Genomic DNA, 26,708 nt, shown 5'->3' with positions numbered 1-26,708 from the left:
ATCTGTGGGGAAGAAGGTGATCTCCGCGTCTTACTCTTCCGCCATCTTCCCGGAAGCCCCTACAAAATTTATTTTTAAATTTATTCTTCAAGTCACTGAGTATTACTTTTGTTTATTTCCTTCTCTCAAGAAGTTAAAAATGTATGTAACTTTTTAACACTACTTTCAACAATTAACTCAGAATGTATTAAATGATAGTTTAGGAAAAAATAATTTTTGTAAAATTATGTTACATGCTCATTTTGTAAACAATGTTGTGGAGTATGAACCCAGCTATCCCTTGAACTTTTTTGTTTCTTTGTCTTGGAATTTTTCTGTCGTTTTATTTTCCCACTATTTAGGCTCTTTTTTGTAATAACCCATCATTTTCACATGATTTTGAAATCTTTTATCAGTAGATGTTTTTATTATTTGGTTTTGATATTTACATACTGACAAATTATTTTCCAGAAGGGAAAGATTTAGATTAACCAAAAGTCCGTGTAAATGAATGCCTGTTTTCCTGCACTTTGTCCAACTCTGTGTGGTTGCATTTGGCTTATAAATATTTACTGATTCTGTAGGTGAAAATGTATATCATTAATATAGTAGTTTGTATTTCTTTGGTTAGTGATGAAATAAAAGTCTTTTAGTGTGATTATTATTGATAAAAATCTTTACATTAGCAAGAAAATGATGTTTCTATCATTTAACCTAACTCTCTTTCTTGTCTGTGTGTGACTAGAAAGTTATAACTATTTACTTATACTTTCTTTCAGTCGTTTATCAGTTTTATCATCTCATGGTTTACATTTAACATTTTAGTTTATCTGAAATTTGTTCAATTATATGTTGTGAAATTAGAGATCTAAGTCTATGTAATGCTTCAATTTGAACCAATATTCCACCTGATTCTATCACTTTTAACATTTTCTAGATCAGCTTATTCAATTATTTATTTTCAAAAACAATAGTCATTTTTCTTCCTTTTCTGGTACAAAAAATAGTTTAATTGTTCTAAATATTTAAACAGCAACATTCTTACAATGCCAATTCCTCTTAAATATCATTTTTGCTGGTGCTAAATGAATTGGTCAAAACTTTCAGAAAACAATTTGAGGAAGTGTAAAAAATTCTTAATTTGAAAATAGCTTTATCCCAGTTGTTTTGAGTTTACTCAGTAAATTTATAGAAGGGTAAATATAGAAAAGGCCCTATGTATAAAATTATTTATTATTCAATATTTTTAAATACTCAAATTTTCACCTTTAAATAGATTTTAACATATGTTCTTTAATTTTCAATAAAATTGAGAGCAGTGCAAACCTGCCAAAACTCTACCTACAAGTACCCACCAAAGACATAGCATGTTACAAATCTATTATTTTGCTTTACACATCAGTAATATTTGTTGGGCTTCCCTGGTGGCACAGTGGTTGAGAATCTGCCTGCCAATACAGGGAACACGGGTTCGAGCCCTGGTCTGGGAAGACCCCACATGCCGCAGAGCATCTGGGCCCGTGAGCTATAATTACTGAGCCTGTGCGTCTGGAGCCTGTGCTCCGCAACAACAGAGGCTGCGATAGTGAGAGGCCTGCGCACCGCGATGAAGAGTGGCCCCCCCTTGCCACAACTAGAGAAAGCCCACGCACAGAAACAAAGACCCGACACAGCCATAAATAAATAAATAAATAAAAATTTAAAATAATATTTGTTATATTAAACAATGGTATACTAGGGTATAAATGTCTCATAACTTTAACAACTCCCTTAATTGTGAACCGTTCTCTTGACAACTTTTTGTTCTTTTGTTTTTCCAATTTAGCTTTTAGTAAATAAAACCAAAAACAGGTGCTACACAACTTTGAATATTTAAAAAATATTTTGTAAGATAAATTACTTAAAATAGAATTGCTGGTAAAAAGCCTGTATATTTTATGTTTTAATAACTATCGACAATTTTATACTCACAGTCATTTGCCAATTCAGAAAAGTATCAGTTATTTAGTGTTCTCACAGGTGAAAGTTGTTCTATTCTTTTCATTTGCTTTCTTTCTTTATTAATGAGATTGAATAAATTAAAAAAATGTTATACATTACCTTTTAATTTCTTTTGTTTATTTTTGGTGATTCATTGGCCTTGTCTCTTTAATTTAGATGGTCTGTGTGTCTGCCTCTGTGTGTGAGTATGTGCCTGTAGGTAAATATAATCTAGTTAAGTAGAAAAAAGACGTTAGGCTGGCAGATTGAGAGATACATGGTTATTGTACAAATGTAGACTCTACCCAGTTCTTGAAAGAGTTGGGGTTTTCCTCTATTCGTAAAGAATCTCCTGAGTAATGGGTTATTTCAGTGATACAATAAACTTTATGCCAACCTGATTTGAAATAAAAACTTTAATATTAAATTTAAATAATCAACACTTTGTTAATGTAGTTGTGTTTTAGCCATAGTCTACACATTGTCAACATGATTCATTATACAGAGAATGTTGAGAGGGAAAAACATATCTACTCCTTAATCTGCTCCTTTCAAAACCGGATTCAAAGAGGAAATGAAATGTATAATCTCATTAAAGGGGAATAAAATTATTCTTCTGAAGAAGGACTGCAAAGTTGGGAGAGAGATTTAGTCTCTCATTTCCTCCCTTTTTTACCCTTTTAATGTTATACCTAAATGTTTACTTGTACATCAGAATGAAGGCAATTTTCACTGTCTGAGCTGATACAGTCACCATGTAACTCTTTTCCTCACATTTCTCTATTGCATAGATATTAAAGAGAGACACAGAAAGATATCAAGATTGAGCTGAAACAATCTAAGTCTTTCCAAAAAATAATGTTTAAGAGTAAGCAAAACAAGGGTATTGTAAACAAGCAAGAGGTAACCTACACAGAACCAAAATTTTCCAAATCTCAACAGAAGCAAAAAATACCCAAGACAAACCAGAGAAGTGTCAAATCAAGTGAACAGCAAGTAAACTACACGGAACTGAAGTTTCCAAGGCCCTCTCACCTTCAGCACAGAAAACGGTTGTTTAGGAAAAAAAGAAAAGGTACAATATTATATATATTTTGTTATTTGCTAGATCTTGATTCTTGGCTTTAGAAGATTACTTTCCTCAAAACCACTATAAAATTGCCTCATTACACTAATTATCTATCTTCAACACTCTCCTTAATTATTTTAGGATATTACCATGGAATTGTTTGTCTCTTAAATAGTCCTTCACTATGTTCATTTCCTCTAAAATAGCATTGATTCAAATTCCTACAGAATTGCATTACTTGTAAGAACTACTGTGAAAATTCTATTCCTTTTTTTGTGTTATTTTAAAATTATTTTAAAATAATTCTTGATATTAGTCTTCAATTCAGTTCAATATAACTCAGTCCCACAACTATGTCTGAATTTGTTCTGTGGGCCTGCTCTGGACTTAGGGTACCTACAAAGATGAAGAAGCAATAACCACTTAGCTTCAAAGAACTAACAGAATTTGTTAGGGGAAAGACAGATTATAGAGAAAAAAAGTATTTTGGCGGTAGAGCTTATATGACTTCATGATTAACTGAAAGTTGGAGGTAAGGTGAGAAATGAGTAGAATAAGATAACAAGGTTTCTAGCTTAAGTGACTAAGTAGTTAATCATCTTACTCACCATTAAGAAAAATAATGTTTAATCCAGTAAAAGTCAGATCATATATGGCATTGAATTGTCTCTTGATCACTTCAGAGGACAACGTCCATAATGAAATTAGATTAAAAGGCTGGATATTCCAGAAGAGGATGGAAATGGGTGGGAAAGACTCAGTAGGTAAGGTTGCAAATAGAGATGATGGGGGTGAAAAGTCTATCATAGAGAAAAGCAACATATAAGGCTTGAGTAGAGGAAGACTCAAGAAAGGTACATACGAAATGTATGTCCATTTCTGTTAAGAAAGAACTGAAGTCAACAAGAAGCTAATAGGGAGGAAGTTTGGGTATCAAAGAACTAGGGTTCTCAATGTGGCTGAGAAATAGTTTTATTCAGGATGAACTCATTCAAGAATTAGAAAATGAATGGTTGCCCTCTAAGGGTGAAACACAATGGTCTTAAATTTTACATTTGATGACTTCTGGGAAACGATGGAACTTCATCATTGTTTCTGTTTTCTTTAGTGTTACACCACCGACCTACAGCATGGCAACTGGTGACTGGGAGTCTAGGGATCTTGTGTGTGGTCTGGATGACAACAGTGGGTGCCTCGCTTGCAAACTGTAAGTAATTAAGAAAATAATCTGTTTTTATTAAAATCAGTAACATAATACATTTCAATGATTTGCTTTCAAGACTGATTTTTACGTTGTCTTAATTATTTTATCCTATACAGAACTAATTACTACCATAATTTTTACCACAGTATTTTCTAGCAGAGAAGAACAAAACTGAAAAAGATCACCTGTTCCCACACTATCTTCTAAAAATGGTGGTGAGTATTCTCTCTGTTCAATCCACTTCTAATATTGATCATTGGAACTAAAGGGTTTGCCTTCCTGACAGCCACAAAACTTCGTGAATCATGATAGAAAAATGCTGTTTTATGGTATGGTCAATGTTTTATCAAGGAAATATTAATATTGGGCAAAATAAGAAAGAAGACATAAGAGAATGTGAAAAGACCCAAAGTATTATGTATAAAAGATAATTATTGTTTGCAATTTGATTATTATTAGGAGAAAATGGGATTTAAATTATATTAAGGTGGGGGGCGAGAGAAATGTGTGAAGGGGGTCAAAAAGGCAAAAAGAAAACAAATGAAAAGCAAGGGAGTTGTGTCTCATTAACACTTTTTTCTTTCTAGCTTTCTCTGATGGATATTATTCCTCTAACATTTATGACATTACAAGCATATAAATTTTACATTAATTTTTTTATACATCCAGATACAATAGCCATAATATAGAAAGCTGTTTTTGTTTTCAATTCTCTTTTTTTCACTTATCGCGGGTTTATTCAAATCCTTATCAGTAAATTAAGCACTTAAAAAACAGCAGGGGTGGGGCACAGTGGGGGTGGGGAAGAGGAGGAGAGGGAAAGAGAGAACTTTCCTAATTGAGTCTGTTTTTTCAGGAAGTCGGGATGGTTCCCCTCTGTCTTCTTTTCAGAGAAATATTTGCTTTTTCATGAACAGTGTAAGATTCTCAGCACAGATGCATTTGCCAAGAAAAATATCTCTTCCACACACAAAAACCAAAAGTGTAGGGTTCCTTCGTCATTGAGACTAAAGGCATTCCTCATGAGTATTCCTGATGAATAGTCCCTATAAGCAAATAAAAAAAAAAAGAAAATGGAAGGAAATTAAAATAATGGAGTAAAAATATGGAAAGAACTAATTGAAAGTCTTATTAAAAATAAATTCTTTGAATAAAAAAGGGAAAATCTCAATAGATGCAATAAACAGGAGACTAGACCCAGCAGCTATTAATTTTTTATTTAAATTAGTGATTGCTTTTCAAAACTTCTTGATGTCTCCCAGAAAAAAAATATTAATGCCAAATATTAGCTGTTCATATTGCTTGTTTTTCTTCAATTCACCTAATCTGAAAATAAAAAGCAATCAAATAGTAAATAATTAAGGAAATGCAACTTATGACCCCAGTGAGTTACCACTACACAACCATCCAAAATGGTTACAATTTGAAAGGACTGACAGTAACAAGGACATGGAGTTAACTGTACTGGTGCAAATCCCCAACAATTTCACTCTTAAACATTTAAAAAAGAGACATGAAGAGATATGTCCACATAAGACATGTGCAAAAATGTTTATAGACAATTTATTTATAAAAACTAAAAATTATAAGCAATCCAAAAGTAAATCACCAGATGAATGGATTACAGATTGTGGGTTAGTCATATGATGGACAAGTCAGCAATGAAAAAGAATGAAATCCCTATACACACAACCTGAATAAAACTCAAAAACATTATGTTGAGTGACATAAGATGCAAACGAGTTGATATTGAAGGATTGTGTTTATACGCATTGCATACAAAGGTAAAAAATAATTTACAGTGATGTAAATCAGATCTGTGGTTGCTTGGGTAAAGCAGGTGTGGGGCATTAGTTGGGAATTGACATGAGTTAACTTTTGAGGTGATGGAAATATTCTAAATTTTAAATGGGGAGGAAGTTACAAAGGTATATTCATTCATCAAAACTCATCAAAGTGTGTACTTCAAAACAATGTAATTTATTGTGTGTAAATTGTAACTCAACCAAGTGGATTTAAAAATAGCACAGGAAGACATAATTAAAAGCAGTGAAGCTAACTCTTCTTCCTCTCTTTAGTCCTATTCCTCAGAGGTAAATTCTCACATAGCTTTGTTTTCTACTAATGTTTTCCTAGTCTTTCCATAGTCCTCTTTGGAAATAAAAAGCAATTTATTGTTTTTTAACAATAAAATAAAATAAAATAAAATAAAAAAGTCCTATTTCTTTTTTATTTTTACTTCTTATTCCTTTACTACTACTTTAGTTGAATTTCTAGCTTTAAAAGTCAAGAGATGCAACTCAAGCTCTACTTCTCTCGTAGGAAGGAAGAGGTTCAGGGTTACAGTCGACAGGTGGCAGGGAACCAGAGTTGCTGCTCTAATTTCTACCTAAGGGATGGTGCTTAACAGCTCAGGCATCTAAGTTTATGTATTAGTGAAGTTCAGCTTCCCTTTTTCTCCTCATTAGATCCAGATGTCTAGATGGACACAATTTTTTTAATTTAAATTTTAGTTTTACATCTAGGTTTCTGATAAAACAGCGGAAATCATCAAGGGCCAAAGATGGAGAGAAAGCTTGAAACGAGAGAAGCATTCTGACTCTGAAGTTACCACTCTCTGGGGTTATTTCCAGTTTTAATAACTGTACAGTCTGGATTGAACCGCTACAACAGAGACAGAGAATGAGGCTTTCACTTAGCTTGAGCAAAAGAGTTAAAAATTAGTTTCTCATGTAAAGCTTGAGGATATTAAAACAGTCTTTTCTATATTAGCTCAAGTTCTAGTTGACTATACAGACCTTTCTGTAATTTCTTAGGCAGACTCACTTAGAATTTAAGGTTATATTCCCTGTGTGATCCTGGGTTGGTAGGACCCCAAATCATCACAGAGAAAGTACATGCAGATGATCCATCTAAGAAAACGACACTAGCTCAGGTCCAGATGATTGTCATATATAAAAATTAATTTAAAATACCAAATTGCATAGGGAAAAAGTCATAACAGTACTTAGCTGAGATAACAAAGAAATTAGATGCTAATACATCCAGGTAATTGAAGTATCAGATACAGAATGAAAATTAGATGTCTTTCAAATATGTAAAGCCTTGAAAAGTGGAATTAAAGACACAAAAACTGATATGGAAAGTACAAAAGGACCAAACACAAACTTAGTCTTTTCCTGGATGTTTTAAGAAACAGAGCCTGAGGCAAGGAATAAAGTAATAAAGTTTTATTTGGGAGAGAAAAAATCAGGTCACTGAGGGTGCGTAAACAGTGGGAAAATAAAAACTGAAGTAAAAAAATAATATGTTATGATTCTGGTTATTATTTCATAATGAGCAGCAAAATATCACAGCAAATTGCTCAGAAGTATGTTTCTGTTCTGCATACTAAATTGCTTTTGAATGATTGCAAAAGGAGCCCATGCAGTTGAATAATTAATGGGAGAAAGAAAGAAAAAGAAAAAAAGAACAATTTGTAGGCTGAGGGTGGAAGCAAGATATGAATGAGAGAAAATCTTAAAGAAGAAATTTAAAGTATAATTAATATATGAAAAGATGCTCACTTTCACGGGCAATTAGAAAAAATTGTAATTAAATAATGGTACATTATTTCAAAGATTAGTATAGATTTTTTAAAATATGAAAATTTTAAAAAGTTAGAAAAATGAGCAGATTAAAGGAAGACTCATACACTGTTGGTGAAATTGTGATGAGCAAAAGCAAACATATGCCTTCTCTGTTATACTCTTTACTATTTACCTCAAAGAGAATTTTTTGAGCTATAATTGACATGCAACATTATATTAGTTTAAGGGGTACAGTATAATGATTTGACACTTGTATATATTCTGAAATGATCATCAAAATAAGTCTAGTTAAAATCCATCACCATATATTGTTATAATTTCTTTTTCTTTTGATGAGGACTGTTTTTTTTAATAAGAGGACTACTTTGTTTTTAAATTTTATTTATTTATTTTTGGCTGTGTTGGATTTTCGTTGCTGCGTGCAGGCTTTCTCTGGGTGCAGCGAGCGGGGGCTACTGTTTGCTGTGGTGCGTGGGCTTCTCAATGTGGTGGCTTTTCTTGTTGCAGAGCGTGGGCTCTAGGCATTCGGGCTTCAGTAGTTGTGGCGCACGGGCTCTAGAGCACAGGTTCAGTAGTTGCGGCGCACAGGCTTAGTTGCTCCGAGGCATGTGGGATCTTCCCGAGGCATGTGGGATCTTCCCGGGCCAGGGCTCGAACCCGTGTCCCCTGCTTTGGCAGGCGGATTCTTAACCACTGCGCCACCAGGGAAGTCCTGATGAGGACTTTTAAGATCTACTCTCTTATCAACTTTCAAATATACAACATGGTATTATTACCTATAGTCACCACACTTTACCTCCCCAGAATTTATTTATTTTACAACTGGAAGTTTGTACATTTTGACCATTTTCACCTACTTCCCTTACCACCACACCTCACCTCTGGCAACCACAAATCTGTCTGTTTCTATGACTTTTTTTTTTAGATTCCATATAAGTAAAATCATAGTGTATTTGTCTGACTTATTTCACTTAGCATAATGCCCTCAAGGTCCATCCATTTTGTTGCAAATGGAAGATTTCCTTCTCTTTATGGCTGAGAGTTGGGAGCCTCTGTGCTTCCTGTTCCTGTATATCTGTTTCCTTCTTGAGGTTTGGGAAGTTTTCAGCCATAATTTCTTCAAATACACTTTTCATCCCCTTTTTTCTCTCTTCTCCTTCTGGAACCCCTATTATGTGTACGTTGGCATGCTTTATATTATCCCATAGATCTCATACGTTGCTTTTGTTTTTCTTTCCTTGTCTTTCTATCTACTGTTCTGATTGGGTGATTTCCATTTTTCTATCTTCTAGATCACTTATTCATTCTTCTGTGTCATTTTTTTTTTGCGGTACGCAGGCCTCTCAATGTTGTGGCCTCTCCCTATTGTGGCCTCTCCCGTTGCGGAGCACAGGCTCCGGACGCGCAGGCTCAGTGGCCATGGCTCACGGGCCCAGCCGCTCCGCAGCATGTGGGATCTTCCCGGACCGGGGCATGAACCCATGTCCCGTGCATCGGCGGGCAGACTCTCAACCACTGCGCCGCCAGGGAAGCCCCGGGATTGCTTTTTATCCAGTAATTGAGTTATCTATTTTTGATTGGCTCTTCTTTGTAGTTTCTAGTTCCTTGTTACAGTGATCTGCATTTCTATTGACAATCTTTCTTAATTCAGTTAGCATTTTTATTACCACCTTCTTGAACTTGGGGTCTGGTAGGCTGGTGAGCTCTGTTTTATTTTGTTCTTTCAGGGGATTTCTCTTGCTCTTTTGGTTGGGAGTAGTTCCTCTGCCCTTAGATTTCACTTAAATTTCTATGACTCTATGAATTTAGGGGAAACAGTTGTCTATTGTGGTCTTGAAGGCGTGTTTTTATGTGGGAGCATTCCCGTGGAGGCTGTGTGTATTCAGTGTCTTTGGTGTGAGAGCTGCCAGCCACTTCTTTCCTCAGGGTGTGCTAGCCACGATCACCTTGATAGAGACTGTCATTGGCATTGGAGGATCAAATGCTCGTGCAGGGTGTGAGGAGGGACTTCCTCTCTGTTCAGTGGCCATCATTGCCCTGCCAGGTGCTGGATCTGCTCCCCAGCTGTGGTGTGGAGTGAGCAGGGCTGCGGGGTTTGCCCCTTCGGATTGAGAAGTGTGGTGATGAGGCAGCCACCAGTGCAAGGCTCTGTCCACCTGACTGTTGGCAAACCAACATGTGCACACTCCTTATGAGTAGCATCTAGGCTTCTCCAACCCTTCTGTCTGTCCCAGCAGTTTTCCCAGCAGGCAAGAGGGCTTGTCTCCTTTGTGCAGGACCCAGGACTAGGATGCCTAGATTGTGGCTCACCCTGCTCGCTCCTCAGGTTGAGAGTCCTTTTTTTTTTTTTTTTTTCAGATCCCTCCCAGGGGTGCAGGTCCCGAGCCAATGTCTTTTCTTCCCATCCTACCCAGTTATAGGTTTCTTGCAACTTTGGTTGTGTAGTTCTGCTAGTTTCCAGTTAGCTTTCCATGAGAACTGTTCCACATGTAGATGTATTTTTGATGTGTTTGTGGGGGGAGATGAGTTCCACATTCTCCTACTCCACTGCCTTGATCCCCTTCCCTAACTGTATGTTTTTGATGATTATAAAAAAGATTATTAAAATATGCAAATTGCATATGTTTATTAAACAGTTGAAGTATAAGTTTTTATGAAATTAGTTACTGAATTTTATTCCATATATTTAAAATAATTAATAATAAAAATTTCTGACAAAAGTGCAATAGTTCATTAATTGCTTTTTGTGTTCATATGATTATATATTTTTTAGCCTTTTCAATATGCATATATAATTTTTATTTATTTATTTTTTTGCGGTACGCGGGCCTCTCACTGTTGTGGCCTCTCCCGTTGCGGAGCACAGGCTCCGGACGCGCAGGCTCAGCGGCCATGGCTCACGGGCCCAGCCGCTCCGCGGCATGTGGGATCTTCCCGGACCGGGGCACGAACCCGTGTTCCCTGCATCGGCAGGCGGACCCTCAACAACTGCGCCACCAGGGAAGCCCTGCATATATAATTTTAATCACATCAAACAATTGTATAATATTATTTGGAATGCATTTTCCTTGTGGGTAAAATTTTATAACAAATTTTTAGTAGAAAAATTCAAAACATGAGCTAAATATTAATTATTGTTAACTATGGTTTGTGTAAAACTTGCCCAGAAATGTTACAAAAAATGCTTGTTTTGCTATCTAATATCCATCTGTAAAACAAACACAAAGATATAGTAATTGTGTTAGTAGTAGTTATTCAGAGTACACATTAAATATGTTTACATTTTCTAGAATGTTCCTGTGATCTTTGTTCAACCCACTGGCTTGGATTTGGAAATAGCTCTTATCATCTTTCCAATAAATCCAAAACCCGGGCGGAGAGCCATGCTGCCTGTGCAGAGCTGAATTCTCACCTTCTAAAGATCGGTATCAAGGAAGAGCTGGTAGGGCAGACACTTCTGTTTTTTTTGTGATACTATAACTATATCTGGTTTCAAAGCATTAGTGATTGACACCATAATTTGGGAAAACTGAAGGTTCTCAAAAGTGTATGATATTTTCTTACTTTGACTCAATTTTCTTAGGGAGAAACTCCACTTTTTGAACATTTAATGCTAGAAGAAAACCACATTAACAAATGAGATACCTTGAGAAAAAAATCTTATTAATACTAAGTGGATGTGGTGCAAGCCCTTGGGAGAACTTTAACCAATAACAGTTGAGCCAGAAAGGAGTGGATTATAATATGCACACATTTCTGGTTTATGATTTCTTTTCCCAATTGGAAATTTTATCCATACTTGAAATGAAAGGCTGGATAGGTCTCAAAATCAATGAAACCAATAAATCCTGGTTAAGGGAAGATGGCGTCACAGTAACTGAAAGCCTGAAAGTATAGTGTTTTGATAACTGAACTTTTCTGAGAGTATATGACAATTCGTGTGTATGTGCATGTATGTGTGTGTGCGTTACGTGTGTAGGGCACAGAAAGAGCAACCAAGAAAAAGGAAATCATTACGGTTTTTGAGGATCAGTCTGTGGGATTTAATTGGGGGAAAATTTCCAGTTCTTTCTAAATAATATCACCTTTAGGGCCTTTACTTTTTTAACTTTACTGGACTCTTAGGAGAAACTTATGCATAGTTTTAGGCAAGCTGATAAATCCATAAACTTCTACCATATTGGCTTATAATTCTACTTAAATAAACAGGATAGGATTAGATACTGTTCGGTATTTTGTGTTAAGCTTAATATTTTGTAATTAAAGACTGTCAATCTTCAGGGTTCAATTCTTGTTTTGATTAGTTTGTTCCTTTATTGTTTCTCATTTTGTTTGTCCTTTCTAATTTTAAGCTTGAGATAAAATTAGCATTTGCGGATATCACACCTTGCTTTACAATTTTTTTTACAGATTCTTGGAAATGGAGAACCATGGTTGTCCACATATTGAAGGAAATTATGTTTATGCTTGTAACTGTTCATCTGGGAAAACTTACGTCTGTGAGTTTAATATATAGCAGCTGTTTTCCTAATACATGTTGTGATTGAATCCTAATTAATTAAAGAAGTACAAAATATTCTGTTGCCTTTATAAAATTTTACAAATTATTGTTAAAGTTTTTTTTTTTTTTTTACTGCACTCACAATACTTTAGTTAAATTTTCAACTTTTAAATGTATTAGAAGTGAGGAAAATTCATCACCCACAAATTCTTTGGGAGTGAGTGTTCTCCCTATGAGAGCTCATATTAATATTAATTTATTAAATAAAGTTAGCAAACTGTTTGTTTTAACATCTTTATGGGAGTATAATTGCTTTACAATGGTGTGTTAGTTTCTGCTTTATAACAAAGTGAATCAGCTATACATATACATATATCCCCATATCTCTTCCCTCTTGTGTCTCCCTCCCTCCCAGCCTCCCTATCCCACCCCTCTAGGTGGTCACAAAGCACGGAGCTGATCTCCCTGTGCTATGCGGCTGCTTCCCACTAGCTATCTATTTTACATTTGGTAGTGTATATATGTCAGTGCTACTCTCTCACTTCGTCCCAGCTTACCCTACCCCCTCCCCGTGTCCTCAAGTCCATTCTGTAGTAGGTCTGCGTCTTTATTCCCGTCCTACCCCTAGGTTTTTCATGATGTTTTTTTTAATTTTTAGATTCCATATATATGTGTTAGCATATGGTATTTGTTTTTCTCTTTCTGACTTACTTCACTCTGTATGACAGACTCTAGGTCCATCCACCTCACTACAAATAACTCAATTTCGTTTCTTTTTATGGCTGAGTAATATTCCATTGTATATACGTGCCACATCTTCTTTATGCATTCATCTGTTGATGAACACTTAGATTGCTTCCATGCCTTGGCTATTGTAATAGTGCTGCTATGAACATTGGGTTCATATGTCTTTTCGAATAATGTTTTTCTCTGGATATATGCCCAGGGGTGAGATTGCTAAATCATATGGTAACTCTATTTTTAGTTTTTTTAAGAACGTCCATACTATTCTCCATAGTGGCTACATCAATTTACATTCCCACCAGTAGTGTAGGAGAGTTCCCTTTTCTCCACACCCTCTCCAGCATTTGTTATTTATAGACTTTTTGATGATGGCCATTCTGACAGGTGTGAGGTGATACCTCACTGTAGTTTTGATATGCATTTCTCTAATAATTAGTGATGTTGAGCATCTTTTCATGTGTTTGTTGGCCATCTGTTTGTCTTCTTTGAGAAATGTCTGTTCAGGTCTTCCACCCATTTTTTGATTGGGTTGTTTGGGTTTTTTTGATATTGAGCTGCATGAGCTGTTTGTATGTTTTGGAGATTACTCCTTTCTCCGTTGCTTTGTTTGCAACTATGTTCTCCCATTCTGAGGGTTGTCTTTTCGTCTTGTTTATGGTTTCCTTTGCTGTGCAAAAGCTTTGAAGTTTCATTAGGTCCCATTTGTTTATTTTTACTTTTATTTCTTTTGCCTTGGGAGACTGACCTAAGTAAATATTGCTATGATTTATGTCAAAGAATGTTTTGCCTTTGTTCTCTCCTAGGAGTTTTATGGTGTCATGTCTTATATTTAAGTTTTTAAACCATTTTGAGTTTATTTTTGTGTATACTGTGTGAGGGAGTGTTTTAACCTCATTGATTTACATGTGGCTGTCCAGCTTTCCCAATACCACTCACTGAAGAGACTGTCTTTGCTCCATTGTATATTCTTGCCCCCTTTGTCAAAGATTAATTGACCATAGGTGTGTGGGTTTATTTCTGGGCTCTCTATTCTGTTCCATTCATCCATATGACTATTTTTGTGCCAATATCACACTGTTTTGATTACTGTAGCTTCGTAGTATTGTCTGAAGTCTGAGAAGGTTCTGCCTCCAGATTTGTTATTTTTCCTCAGGATTATTTTGGCAGTTCTGGGTCTCTTCTGGTTCCATATGAATTTTAGGATTATTTGTTATAGTTTTGTGGAAAATGTCATGGCTAATTTGATAGGGATTGCATTAAGTCTGTAGATTGCTTTGGGTAGTATGACCCTTTTAACAGTATTAATTCCTCCAATTCGAGAGCATGAAATATCTTTCTATTTCTTTGAATAATCTTCAGTTTCCTTTACCAATGTTTTATTGTTCTCAGTGTATAGGTCTTTCACCTCCTTGGTTAGGTTTATTTCTAGGTTTTTTTTTTGGATGCGATTTTAAACAGGATTTTTTTTGGATGCGATTTTAAACAGGATTTTTTTTTTTACATTCTTTCTGATATTTTATTGTTAGTGCAAAGAAAGGCAACAGACTTCTGTGTATTAATTTTGTATCTTGCTACTTTGCTGAATTTGTTTATTAGTTCTAGTGGTTTTTGTGTTGGAGTCATTAGGGTTTTCTACATACATAGTATCATGTCATCTGCATATAGTGACAATTTTGCCTCTTCCCTTCCAGTTTGGATACCTTTTATTTATGTTTCTTGTCTGATTGCTATGGCTAGGACTTCTGATACTATGTTGAACAGAACTGGTGAGAATGGGCATCCTTGTCTTCTTTCAGATTTTAGCTGGAAGGCTTTCAGTTTTTCATTGTTGAGTATTATATTAACTATGGGTTTGCTTTTATTATGTTGAGGTATAGTCCCTCCATACCCACTTTGGTGAAAGTTTTTTATCATGAATTTTATTAAATGCTTTTTCTGCATCTATCAAGATGATCAGTGGTTGTTGTCTTTTCTTTTGTTTATGTGGCATATCACATTGATTGATTTGTATTTGTTGAACCATTCTTGCAACCCTGGAATGAATCTAACTTGATCACAGCATATGATCCTTTTTATGTATTGTTGCTTCAGTTTACTAATATTTTGTGAGGACTTTTGCATCCATATTCATCAAAGATATTGGCCTGTACTTTTCTTTTTTTTTGTAATATCTTTGTCTGCTTTTGATATCAGGATGTTGGTGGCTTCCTAGAATGACTTTGGGAGAGTTCCCTCCTCTTCAGTCTTTTGGAATACTTTGAGAAGGATTGGTATAAGTTCTTTGTATATTTGGTAAAATTCCCCAGTGAAGCCACCGAGACCTGGACTTTTATTTACAGGGAGTTTTTTAAAAAATTACAGATTGTATTTCACTTCTAGTGATCATTCTGTTCAAATTTTCTCTTTCTTCTTGACTCAGTTTTGGCAGGTTGTCCATTTTAAAAACTTGTCCATTTCTTCTAGGTTGTCCAATTTGTTGACATAAGTGTTCATAGTATTTTCTTATGATTTTTTGTATTTCTCTGGTATCAGTTGTTATTCCTCCTTTTTCTTTTTTTTTTTTTTTTTTGGCTCCTCTCTCTATTCTTCTTGGTGAGCCTGGCTAGAGGTATGTCAATTTTGTTTATCTTTTCAGAGAAACAGTTCTTGGCTTTATTGATCTTTCTATTGTTCTTTATCTCTATTTTATTTATTTCCTCTCTGATGTGTGTTATTTCCTTCCTTCTGCTGACTTTGGGTTTTTTTGTTCCTGTTTTTCTAATTCTTTTAGGTGGTAGCTTAGGTTGTTTACTTGAGATTTTCTTCTTTCTTGAGAAAGGCCTGTATTGCTGTAAACTTCCCTTTCAGAACTGCTTTTGCTGTGTCGCATAGATTTTGTAAGGTTGTCTTTTCATTGTCATTTCTTTCCAGGTATTTTCTGATTTTCTCTTTCATTTCATTCTGACCCATTGGTTTTTAGTATCATGTTGTTTAGTCTCCATGTAATCATATTTTTTTTCTCATTTTTTTCCTGTGGTTGATTTCTAGTTACATATGGTTGTGGTCAGAAAAGATGTTTGAAATAATTTCTATCCCTTACATTTCTTGAGGCTTGTTTTGTGTCCTACTATGTGGCCTATCCTTGAGAACGTTCCATGTGCACTTAAAAAAGAGTGTGTATTATGGTTTTTTTGTATGTAACATCCTGTAGACATCAATTAAGTTCAACTGTTCTATTGTGTCATTTAGGATCTCCTTTGCCTTATTGCTTTTTCTGTCTGGAAGATCTGTCCAGTGATGTCAGTGGGGTATTAAAGACTCCTACTATTATTTTATTCCCATCAATTTCTCTCTTTACGTCTGTAGTGTTTGTTTTATGTATTTAGAGTCTCCTAAGTATATTGGGTGCATACATGTTAACAAGTGTAATATCCTCTTCTTGTATTGATCCTTTTATCATTATATAGTGTCCTTTGTCTTTCATTATGAACTTTGTTTTAAAGTCTATTTTGTCTGATATGAGTATTGCTACCCATAGTTTCTTGTCATTTTCATTTGCATGTGCCATTTATCTTGTGGTTTAAGCCTTCTTTTCCTCCCCTTCCCATGGTTTGGTTAGGTGATATTTTTAAAAATTACCTTTTCTTGAACTGCATAGTTTGACTTGGGTTTATGTCGTTACATCAAATATTCCTAGTGTAGGGCTTCCCTGGTGGCACAGTGGCTGAGAGTCCGCCTGCCGATGCAGGGGACATGGGTTCGTGCCCCGGTCCGGGAAGATCCCACATGCCACGGAGCAGCTAGGCTCGTGAGCCATGGCCGCTGAGCCTGCGCGTCCAGAGCCTGTGCTCTACAACGGGAGAGGCCACAACAGCGAGAGCCCCACGTACCACCAAAAAAAAAACTATATGTGTGTATATATATATATATATATATATATATATATATATATATTCCTAGTGTAATACAGACAACTAGTCATGATTGGAGGATGAATTCATGAATGATATAATGAGTAGTTATTTAATATTTCCACCTATGTCATGGTGATACAGTTTAATATTGTTTGTGTTTTATCCTTTCAAGGGGCATTTATTTTTAACAGAGGAAATCTGCAGATTAAATTATTTATTTAATAAGAATAAAATGGAACGTAAGAACTAGGGCAGAGAAATAGAGATGGTATTTTGAAAACGATGGACTTTGTGCCAGGTAGAGTATGGTTGAGAATGTAGAAATTCCTCAGGATAATTAGTGACAAATATCCTTAAATACTTGTTGAAAATGGGATTATGGCTTTTAGAAATTCTTCCATGACAATAGAAATGAGATAATAATGGATATGAGGAAATAGTGTATGTACTGCCAAGATTTAGCAACTAGTTTAAAAGTAAAACTTGAAGTATTTGAAGTTTGCAGTGTTCATGATTGAGATGGAAATAAGATAACTGCACGGTGGCTAAGCCGCCATCTCCTCAGATCTTGTAGAATGTGAAAACAATTTCTCAGAGACATTTGAAAATGGAAAATCTAAATGACACACTTAGAGGTCCATTTGTCCTTTCAACTGGAGCCCAAAGTCTCCTAGTTTCTGGAGGTTTGTGATGAGGTAAACTGTCTTCAAAATAGCCTATGTGTGAGAATTTCCTGTTCAAACCTGAAGTGACACATTGATGAGAAATCAACTTTTTCCACTCTTGTTTCACTCTGAGCCTTCACAGGGCAGTCTGTGGAGGTCACAGACATTGTTTATTCTTGTCCTAGATTTATGTTTTTAAATTTCTTCTTTTAATTTTTTAAATTCTTCTTTAAATTTCTTCTTTCTACCCAGCTATAGCAGGCCTCTTTTATGAGAGTAACCTGACCTCCCCACTAAAGGATGCACAACTTTCTGGCCAACAGAAGGTATGTGTCCCTCCTCTCCTGTCTCTCTACTAGACCACCTCACTTAGTGGGAAATAACAAATGTTAAATGTAATGCAAGTGAGGTACAATTAATATACAACAAAATCAAAGTAGAATATTGGTGTTTTTTTAAAATAATTCAGGGTAAAAAGCAACCATAAAACATGAAATATGTTGGAAGATTTCTCAAAGTATTCAATTTATTGTCTGTAGGAAGTTAGTTGCATATGCACTTGCATATTTGGGTTTATAAATCAATAGAATATTAAGTGAAACCCACAGACATCATGACAGGGAAGAATTAGTTTGGGATTTTATAATCAGTAGAAGGTGGTTTTTTTGTATAATAGTATGTTAATATCTATTTTGCTCAACCTTTATAAATAGATTCTTGGAAAGGAATTCATTGCATAACAAAAGCCAAACATAATTCCTCATACGTGTACTTAGACTCAATAAAAGCAGCCTGATTTTATAACAAAAATCAGGATGAGGTAGCTTCCTAAATGCTAATTTAAACTTAATTGTAAGTAATGAAAGAATTTTTTAAAAAATTGAACAAACACTGCAAAAAAATGTATCATGCTAATTAAAGACACTCCTGCTTAATAAATTACTTAACAGGGTCTAACTGATATGAATTAGAAATAGTAACATAGAAATTGTGACTAAAATAATAATTAAAACTGATACTTGTTGAGAACTTATAAGTGTCAGGTTGAGTGCTCAGTGTTACATGCATTGGATATTACCTATTCTTATTTCCATTTTAGATTAGTAAGATAGGTTACTAGATACTAAATAATCTTTTAACAGTCACACTCTTGTAAGTTTCAAAGCCATAATTTATTTCCAGGTCTTTCTGACTACAGCATCCATTGACTGAATTATTAAGTTATGTTATCTGGATTTTTTTATAAGTAATTTTTATAAGTAATTACCATCACTTATACAACTAAAATGACCTTTACTAACTTTGACACCTATAGGATCTTTCTGGAAGTTTGAATTAACAGTGTTCTTCCATAAATTACTTATATTTGTTTATTATTTTGTGGGTTCATATCTTAGCCATTAAGTCAATTATCGATTACTTTTACAAACTAAGTATTTTTTAGTCTTTTTCTGTTGTTTTATTTTCAATATTGTCTAGGTTATATATAAGTTTAGTGTATCATGTAACATTTTCCAATACATGAAGTATTTCCTCAATTCTTAATGTCTTCTCAGAACTCCTCAACCATTCAAAATAACGACCATTTGGTAACACTTTTCATAAGTAAATGTAAGTCACCAAATAATGTAATTTAGTGTAGGAGATTGTTGTACATGCCAGCATTACACTTTCCCCATCTTTAAAATACTCTATCTTTAACCATTACTGGATTTCAAAATTATCATAAATATAGGTGAATCTCTCTTTTCTAATAAAACATTTTAATTTTAATACAAGCATTATAATGGTGTTAAAATATTTCTGTGGAATCTGACTAGGATATTATTAGTCATGAACTTCTTTACTCCTCCCTAATTTATTGCTTTTCATTGTTTCAACCAAAAATATATTGTCAAATGTAGAATAACTTAAAAAAAAAAAGTATTCTACCATGAGACACTTGTTTAAAGCTCTAAGGAATTTAGAACCAGGCCTTAAGGTTGTTCTACTGCGAAGTGAGCACTAGACTCTACCCCGCCCATTTTACTGTACTAGGGATCTCATCTTACATACACCATTCATTCCTAAGTACACTTAGAGCACTGTCTGACATAATTCAGCTGCAGAGATGAATAACCAAGGAGTAACCTATGCAGAACTGAAGGTAGCCAAGAACTCAAAGAGGCAGCAAATAAAACCTAAGGGCACTAAAAGTTCCATTTCAATAACTGAGCAGGAAATAACCTATGCAGAATTAAATCTTCAAAATGCTTCTCAGAATCTTCGAGGGAATGACAAGAACTACCACTGCAAAGGTAAAACATTTAATAGTCACATGATGGAACTGTTCTAGGATATGCAGTTGGAGTACAGAGGTTGGAGAAGGAGTAGGGGATAAGTTCACATATTTTTCATTTTGAGGAACAGAACTTAAAGTTGGAGATGGGATTCTAATGTGAAACTGGAGAACTACTTTTATTCTGGCATTGCTGTAATTTGTAGTCTTTGATCAACAACTCATGAAGCGTTATATATGCTGAAAATGCAAAGGTATATTCTGAGAGAAAGATTATAGTGGTAGAAATGGGCTTGGGGTCCAAGTTTATATATATAACTCCCTGTTTATGTGGGTTCTCTTGTTTGTAAACTTTCTAAACAACTGTCACCATCACTCTTTTCTCAGTGTTTCCTTTTCTTTCCCTGCAGATTTACCATCACCTCCAGAGAAGCTCATTGCTGGGGTTCTGGGAATCATCTGCCTTGTTTTGATGTCCAGTGTGGTAACAATGAAAGTTTTTACTCCCTGTAAGTAGATTTTTGAAAAATTGTAAGGGAACTTTACACTTTAATCATGGTCAGTGCCTCTAAACACTTCATAATATTATGGAATGGGGATCTCATTAAAATGTATGCATTTAGACTAAATGTGGAATGGTTATTCTGAATTTGTCAAAAGTATACAACACAATAATTACAGAGAGTATGTGTATGTATATTCTGATTTCATAACTCAAAAGCATGCTTTAGGATATTGAAAGATCTTACTGAGAAATACAAATTAATTCTTGAGATTGGTTAAAACAAATACTATAAGAGATGGTGATCTGTTCCTTTAGGCTTTTGAAATATTTTTTCAACCAAATCTTCATTACTTAATTTTTCTTGGTAAAATCAATTTTATTCCAGATTATTCCAATCCTAAGCAATAAACCAAATTTCAACTCAGAAACTACAATCATTATGATTTATTTAGATCAATATTAACTTTTATAATGATTAATTTTGTAGCTACTGCAATACGGGAGCAGAATAACTCCTCTCCGATAAAAAGGCTCCAGAAAGGTACATAATGATTTTCAAAGTTCTGATATAAATACAGTTTGTATTTTGTCTCTATCTTAGGCTAGTGAAAATAAGAATAGATTTTGGGGTTGAACATAAATTACAAAATATGGCAACAAATATTCATAAATAATGATTATAGGAGAGTGTTTCTCCCTATGCAACAATATGATCACCATACCCACTGTTGCCACTGGCTCAAATTTCCTCCCTCTGTAATATGATAAGAGACAAATAATTTTGCTATTCTAAAACAGAGGTTTCATTTCTTGATTTTCAGGACATGTAAAGAGTGGCTATTTCTGTGTGTTTGCTTTATACGGAGACATAAATTGGGGGGTGAGAGACTGACACTTCTGTGAATGTATGAGTGTGGTTTGTTTTATATGCACCAGCCTTGAGGGTGCATAGATGTGTTTTATATATATACACACATGTATATTTATACCTATGCATATATGTAAGTTAGTTTTCATTTTTTTTAATTCAAATTGTTTTTAGATAATAATTCACAATCTTTCTTCAGAATGTCATTCTGGTCCTTGTCCAAAAAAGTGCTTTACATATTCCAACAATTGCTATTGTATTCATTTGGAAAACAAAACATGGCATGAGAGTGTGACGGCCTGTGCTGCTAAGAACTCTACTCTGCTTTATATAGATAATGAAGAAGAAAAGGTAAGATACTAAATGTTGCAAACACTTTGTTAAAGGCTTGATTCAGTCAATATTATATTTGCTAGGATTCACTTGTGGTTTTGTACATATTTGCAGTTTGTTTAAGGCCTATTAATGTTCCATTAAACAACAGAATACAACTTTATGATATTCTATTTATATTTTTATACCATTAATACACGTTTGATAATTTCCAGTTCTTGCTTTTCATAAAAAAAAACATGTTTCTACAAATGCTATTATTTTCTAAAATAAACTGTGCTATTTAATTTTACAATATATAAAGGAAAATAAACATATCATGATTTTGCATAGTGATCACAAAATGTATAGAACCATGTAATTGCATATCAGATCGTGGAATAGAGGTTTCCACTTCATAGCAGCCCCACTCCTCTGTATTCTCTCATCACTTCTCCACCCTTCGTGTATACCCACTGTCCTGACTTTTGATATTATAGAATCTCTTTGCTTGGTTGTTGTTTTTGTGTGTGTGTGTGTGGTACGCGGGCCTCTCACTGTTGTGGCCTCTCCCATTGCGGAGCACAGGCTGTGGACGCGCAGGCTCAGCGGCCATGGCTCACGGGCCCAGCCGCTCCGTGGCATGTGGGATCTTCCCGGACCGGGGCACGAACCCGTGTCCCCTGCATCGGCAGGCGGACTCTCAACCACTGCGCCACCAGAGAAGCCCCTCTTTGCTTGTTTTTGAACTTCATATACATGGAATCATAGAGTATGCATTTTTCTTCCTGTCTCCTCTCACCCCCATATGCTATTTTTGCAATTCATCCGTATTATTGCATTTATGTGTAGTTTGTAAATTTCCACTGCTCATTATGTAAATATAACATTTAAAATCCAATCTACCCAATGTCTCTGGTTACAGATGGAGTCTTATGCCCTCAGATATAAAGAGGCTTCCTGGGTTCAGTACTTTTAGTCATGGGATCCCCTTCGCTGGTCCCACCTCCACCCCTACCCCCCAACTCTGGTATCTCTCGGTGGAGGGGGAGGAGAAGCCCTTACTCTGGCTGCTTCTTGTTAGCAGGTGTCCTGCTGGATCACCTTGTAAGGCTCACCTGGTGTCGCCCACAGGATTCCCCTCGACACCAAGGAGGAATGGCTAGGCTGGGTGTTGGGAAGCAGCAGGCCTAGGTCACTTTCTTCGGTTGGGTGGTGGATATAAGATGCCCCTAATAGTTGTTCCTTAACCCCAGGGTCGCAAACCATTTCACCTTTCTCTTTCCACCTTTCAGAGTTCTCCTTGACTTGTGTCTTTCATTAGTTCCAGTGTTTACAGTTGTACCTAGCTGGGCGCAGCTGAAAGAAATGAGTCTCTGACTCCTTGTCTGGTCCCTTGGATTCTAGCAACACAGAAACAGAGTGATTAGGGGTTGATCTACTCAAAGAACGGTGTGAGCCCCAGGAAACCAAATCTTTGGCTTTCGCGTCACTTATTTTCTCAGTTTCATTCCCTTAATTTCCTTCTAAAACCGAAACTCTGAGAAACATAGAGGAGAAATCCATTGATATGGTCACAGTATCCTGAGAAATGGATGTCACAGAATCTAAAATCTTATTTAAAGCCTTGCTGTGTTAGTTTTGACAACATGGGTAACAGTTGAATTACATGAATCAGAATTTTCCTTATTAACCTAAGAAAAACAGTGAAACTGCTAAGCATAACTGTTTGAGTTAATTTTACATCAAAAGTACTGACCTTGGTTAATGTATTTGGCAGTATTAAAACTTTGAACTTTAATATATTTTTAGTGTTAGATGAGACTCTTAACACTCATTTTGTTCAGAAAACTAAGGATCCTATGAAAGAACACACTACTTGCCTTTGAAAAATTAATAAAAATCTTTCATGACGACTATTTAAGTGAAAATTCTTTATTTTGGGCTAGAAATTCCTGGTGTCCCTATCAATTATATCATGGATTTCAGTCTTTCGTAAAGGCCGTGATCATCCATGGACGTGGCTAAATGGTTCAACTTACAAACTACAGTAAGTTTTTAAAAATAATACTGTATAGAGGAGGAAAAGATTAAAAATTTTAAGAATAATATTAAAACATTTGTTTTAGTTGAATTATAGAAAGATGAAGGAGGATGTTGAAAGTTAATAAAATGTTGATATAGTTATTAAAGAATGGGCTCCTCAATAGCCCATTTCCCTAATAACAAGCTCTTACTAAAATTATATTAAAATATCATTACCCATTTTCAAAATAGCTTTTATTACAGTGACATGGAAAATGCTATTGTTTCATGAGTTGTCCTCATATGATATAACAGAATTGTGCATTTTTTTCCATTACAGTATAACAGACCGAACACGTGATGAACGTAACTGTGCTCTGCTCTATCCACATGGCATTAAATCAGACAGTTGTGAGCGTCCACATACATATAATTGCAAGGATCAGCTTGAGAAAATGTGAGTTTGGATGCTGTTGAGTAACTTTAACTTTTATGAAATGGAAATAATATTATGATTGTATAAATTTTAAAATGAATTATTTTGAAATATAATATGCACACCAAAAAGTATAGATATCGTTACTTTTGTGTCTGGCTTTTTTTACTCTACATTATTTTTATGGCCTTCAACCTTTGTAAAAGATCGCATGTTGTGTGAGTCCATTTATATGAAATATCAAGAAGAGGGAAACCTATTCTAGAGGCAGAGAGTGGATTGTTGGTTACCAAGGGCTGAGCAGAGGTAGGATTGGAAAATGACTGCTGATGGTTACTATGTTTCTTCTGGGGGTGATGAAAACGTCTAGAGTTTGTTACTGTTGATGGTTGTAAACTCTGTGAATATACTAAAGAAAAAAAATCACTGATTTATACACTTTAAGTGGATAAATTTCATGCCATGTAAATTACACCTCAATAAAGCTGTTTTTAAAAAAAATCCTGGAATTATGTTTGGGATTGCATTTAATCTTCAAAGTAATTTGTAAAGATAGTCATCTTTACAATATTGGCTCTTCCAGGCAATATCATGCTTTATCTCTCTATGAATTGGGTTTTCTTTAAATTCTCCCTATTATATTTTGTATTTTTCTATATTGAGTTCTTAAAGATACATTGGTATTTCACTCTCATGCTTTTGTAAATGACATCCTCATTTGAAAATTTTTAGTAAGTTTTGCTGCTGTAAACAGTAATACAATGAGGTTTACATATTGGTCTTATAGCCAATGATTTCTCTGACTTTATGTATTAATTCTGTCATTTCAAATATATAGTCTTCTGGATTTTTATATAACAGCTCTTGCATTTGTAAATAATCATACTTCATTTCTTCTTTCCAGATGCAATTTTTTTTCTTGACTTATTTTTATAGGCTAGGATTTTATTTTCAATGTCGAATAGAAGGTACAGTAAAGGTTCTATATGTATCCTTTTCTATTTTCGAGGAAAAGATTTCAATATTTCATCAATATGAGGTTCATCTTAAGGTTTTTTTCATCGTAAGTTTCTCATATGAAAACAGTTCCATAATATTCTCATTTTTCAAACAAATTTTATAATCAATTGACGTTACATTTGTATTGTTTTTCCATCAGTTGGAATGATAAACGTTTTCTCTGTATAATGATTATGAAGTAAATTACCTTTATTTCTTTCATATGTTAAACCAGTCTTGCATTTTGAAGTAAAATCACAATGATCATGTGTTGTCCTTTTTTAAAAAATCAATGCATGTATTATATCTAGGTCAAGCTGAAGTTTTTCTTTATCTGTGTTCCCAAAGAAATTTGACTGAGTTTTCATTTACGTTATGTACTTGACAAGTTGTTACCAAGGCTATTTTTAGGAAGCATTTCCTTTTCTTTTACCTGGACCTTTGTGAAAGAGTACTGCTACGTTTTCAAGTGTTATTATTCACTACTAGTGCCATCTGAGCTTCTAGAACTTTTTTGTGGGAAGGTTTATATAACGAACTCAATTTCTTTACAATATGTGTTAGGTTTACTCAGGTTTCTATTTTTTGTGATGCATTTTGGTAATTTTCAATTTAGGATTTTTCTATTTTTTATAGATACTAAAATGTTTTCATAATACTGCTTTTTTATCTGTAAAAACCACATGGTATCCCCATATTTATTATAGACATAAAAGACTTGTTTCTTCTCAAATTTTTTTTTTTTGGCCACACCGCATGGCTTGTGGACTCTTAGTTCCCTGACCAAGGAATGAACCCGGGGCCTCGGCAGTGAGAGCATGGTGTCTTAACCACTGAACCATCAGGGATTCCCTCTCCTCATCTTTCTTTCAGCAGTCTTTTATCAATTTTATTAAATGTTTTCAATGAGAATACATTTGGCCTTGTTCCTCTCTATTGTAATTTTGTTCTTTGTCTTGATTTTGTACTATTTATTGTTTTCTTCCTTCTACTTCATTTGGTTTTAATTTCACCTAAATTTAGCTTTTCCATTTTTAGTTTCTTGTGATGCATGCTTGGATTTCTGCTTTGTTTTGTTTTATTTAGTTTGTAAGGTAAGCATTTAAGGCAATCAATACTTCACAAGACAGACATTTGGTTTTATATTTTCCTTGTAATTCTTATAAAAATTTTGAACATTCATTGTGGTCATTTCTACGGTCCATCTGTTACTTAGACATTTATTACTGAATTTAACACCATATAAGGATTTTCAAAGTTTTGGTTATTGACTTCTGCATATAGTAAAGAGCATTCTGTTTGGTTAGAGAACTTTCTGTGAAGCTAGAAATATTCCACATCTTTGTTAAAAGTGGCTGGTGTGAAAGAGGAACCAATATTAAAATATTATTTTTTTAACTAATTAAAATTGAATGCCCACATTTCAAGTGCCCACTTGCCAAACTTGGCTAGCGGCTACTGCAGTGACACCACTTCTATATTTTTATATGAATATGCTTGGAAATATGATTTATAGTGTATTTTTGAAAATTTCTATGTAAAAAAATATGAATAGTCCATACTAGTATATAGTATGTGTTCTACATATATGTATTGATTAGTTGTCTAGTTTAAATCTTTCTTTAGCCTTACTGATATCTGCTTGTTTGTAAGCAGTGAG

General features: G+C 34.7%; 1 protein-coding gene and 1 long non-coding RNA gene across 2 annotated transcripts; both read left to right on the top strand.

Moving 5' to 3' along the window:
- The first annotated feature begins 2,952 nt into the window (after positions 1-2,952).
- Positions 2,953-4,240, top strand: LOC132434420 (uncharacterized). The gene is made up of 2 exons (XR_009521302.1): positions 2,953-3,034; positions 4,137-4,240. It is a non-coding gene; the product is annotated as an uncharacterized lncRNA (long non-coding RNA).
- Positions 4,241-19,735: 15,495 nt separating this feature from the next.
- On the top strand, positions 19,736-24,074 carry LOC132434419 (NKG2-A/NKG2-B type II integral membrane protein-like). Its single transcript, XM_060026094.1, has 6 exons — positions 19,736-19,922; positions 20,314-20,412; positions 20,896-20,949; positions 21,476-21,627; positions 23,538-23,638; positions 23,954-24,074. Exons 1-6 carry the CDS (start codon positions 19,736-19,738, stop codon positions 24,072-24,074), a joined length of 714 nt encoding a protein of 237 aa, XP_059882077.1.
- The last annotated feature ends 2,634 nt before the right edge of the window (positions 24,075-26,708 follow it).

Source organism: Delphinus delphis, chromosome 11, assembly GCF_949987515.2.
Source record: "Delphinus delphis chromosome 11, mDelDel1.2, whole genome shotgun sequence".
Taxonomy (NCBI): domain Eukaryota; kingdom Metazoa; phylum Chordata; class Mammalia; order Artiodactyla; family Delphinidae; genus Delphinus; species Delphinus delphis.
The sequence above is the reverse complement of the archived record's forward strand: the minus strand, read 5'-3'. Positions and strand labels throughout refer to the sequence as shown.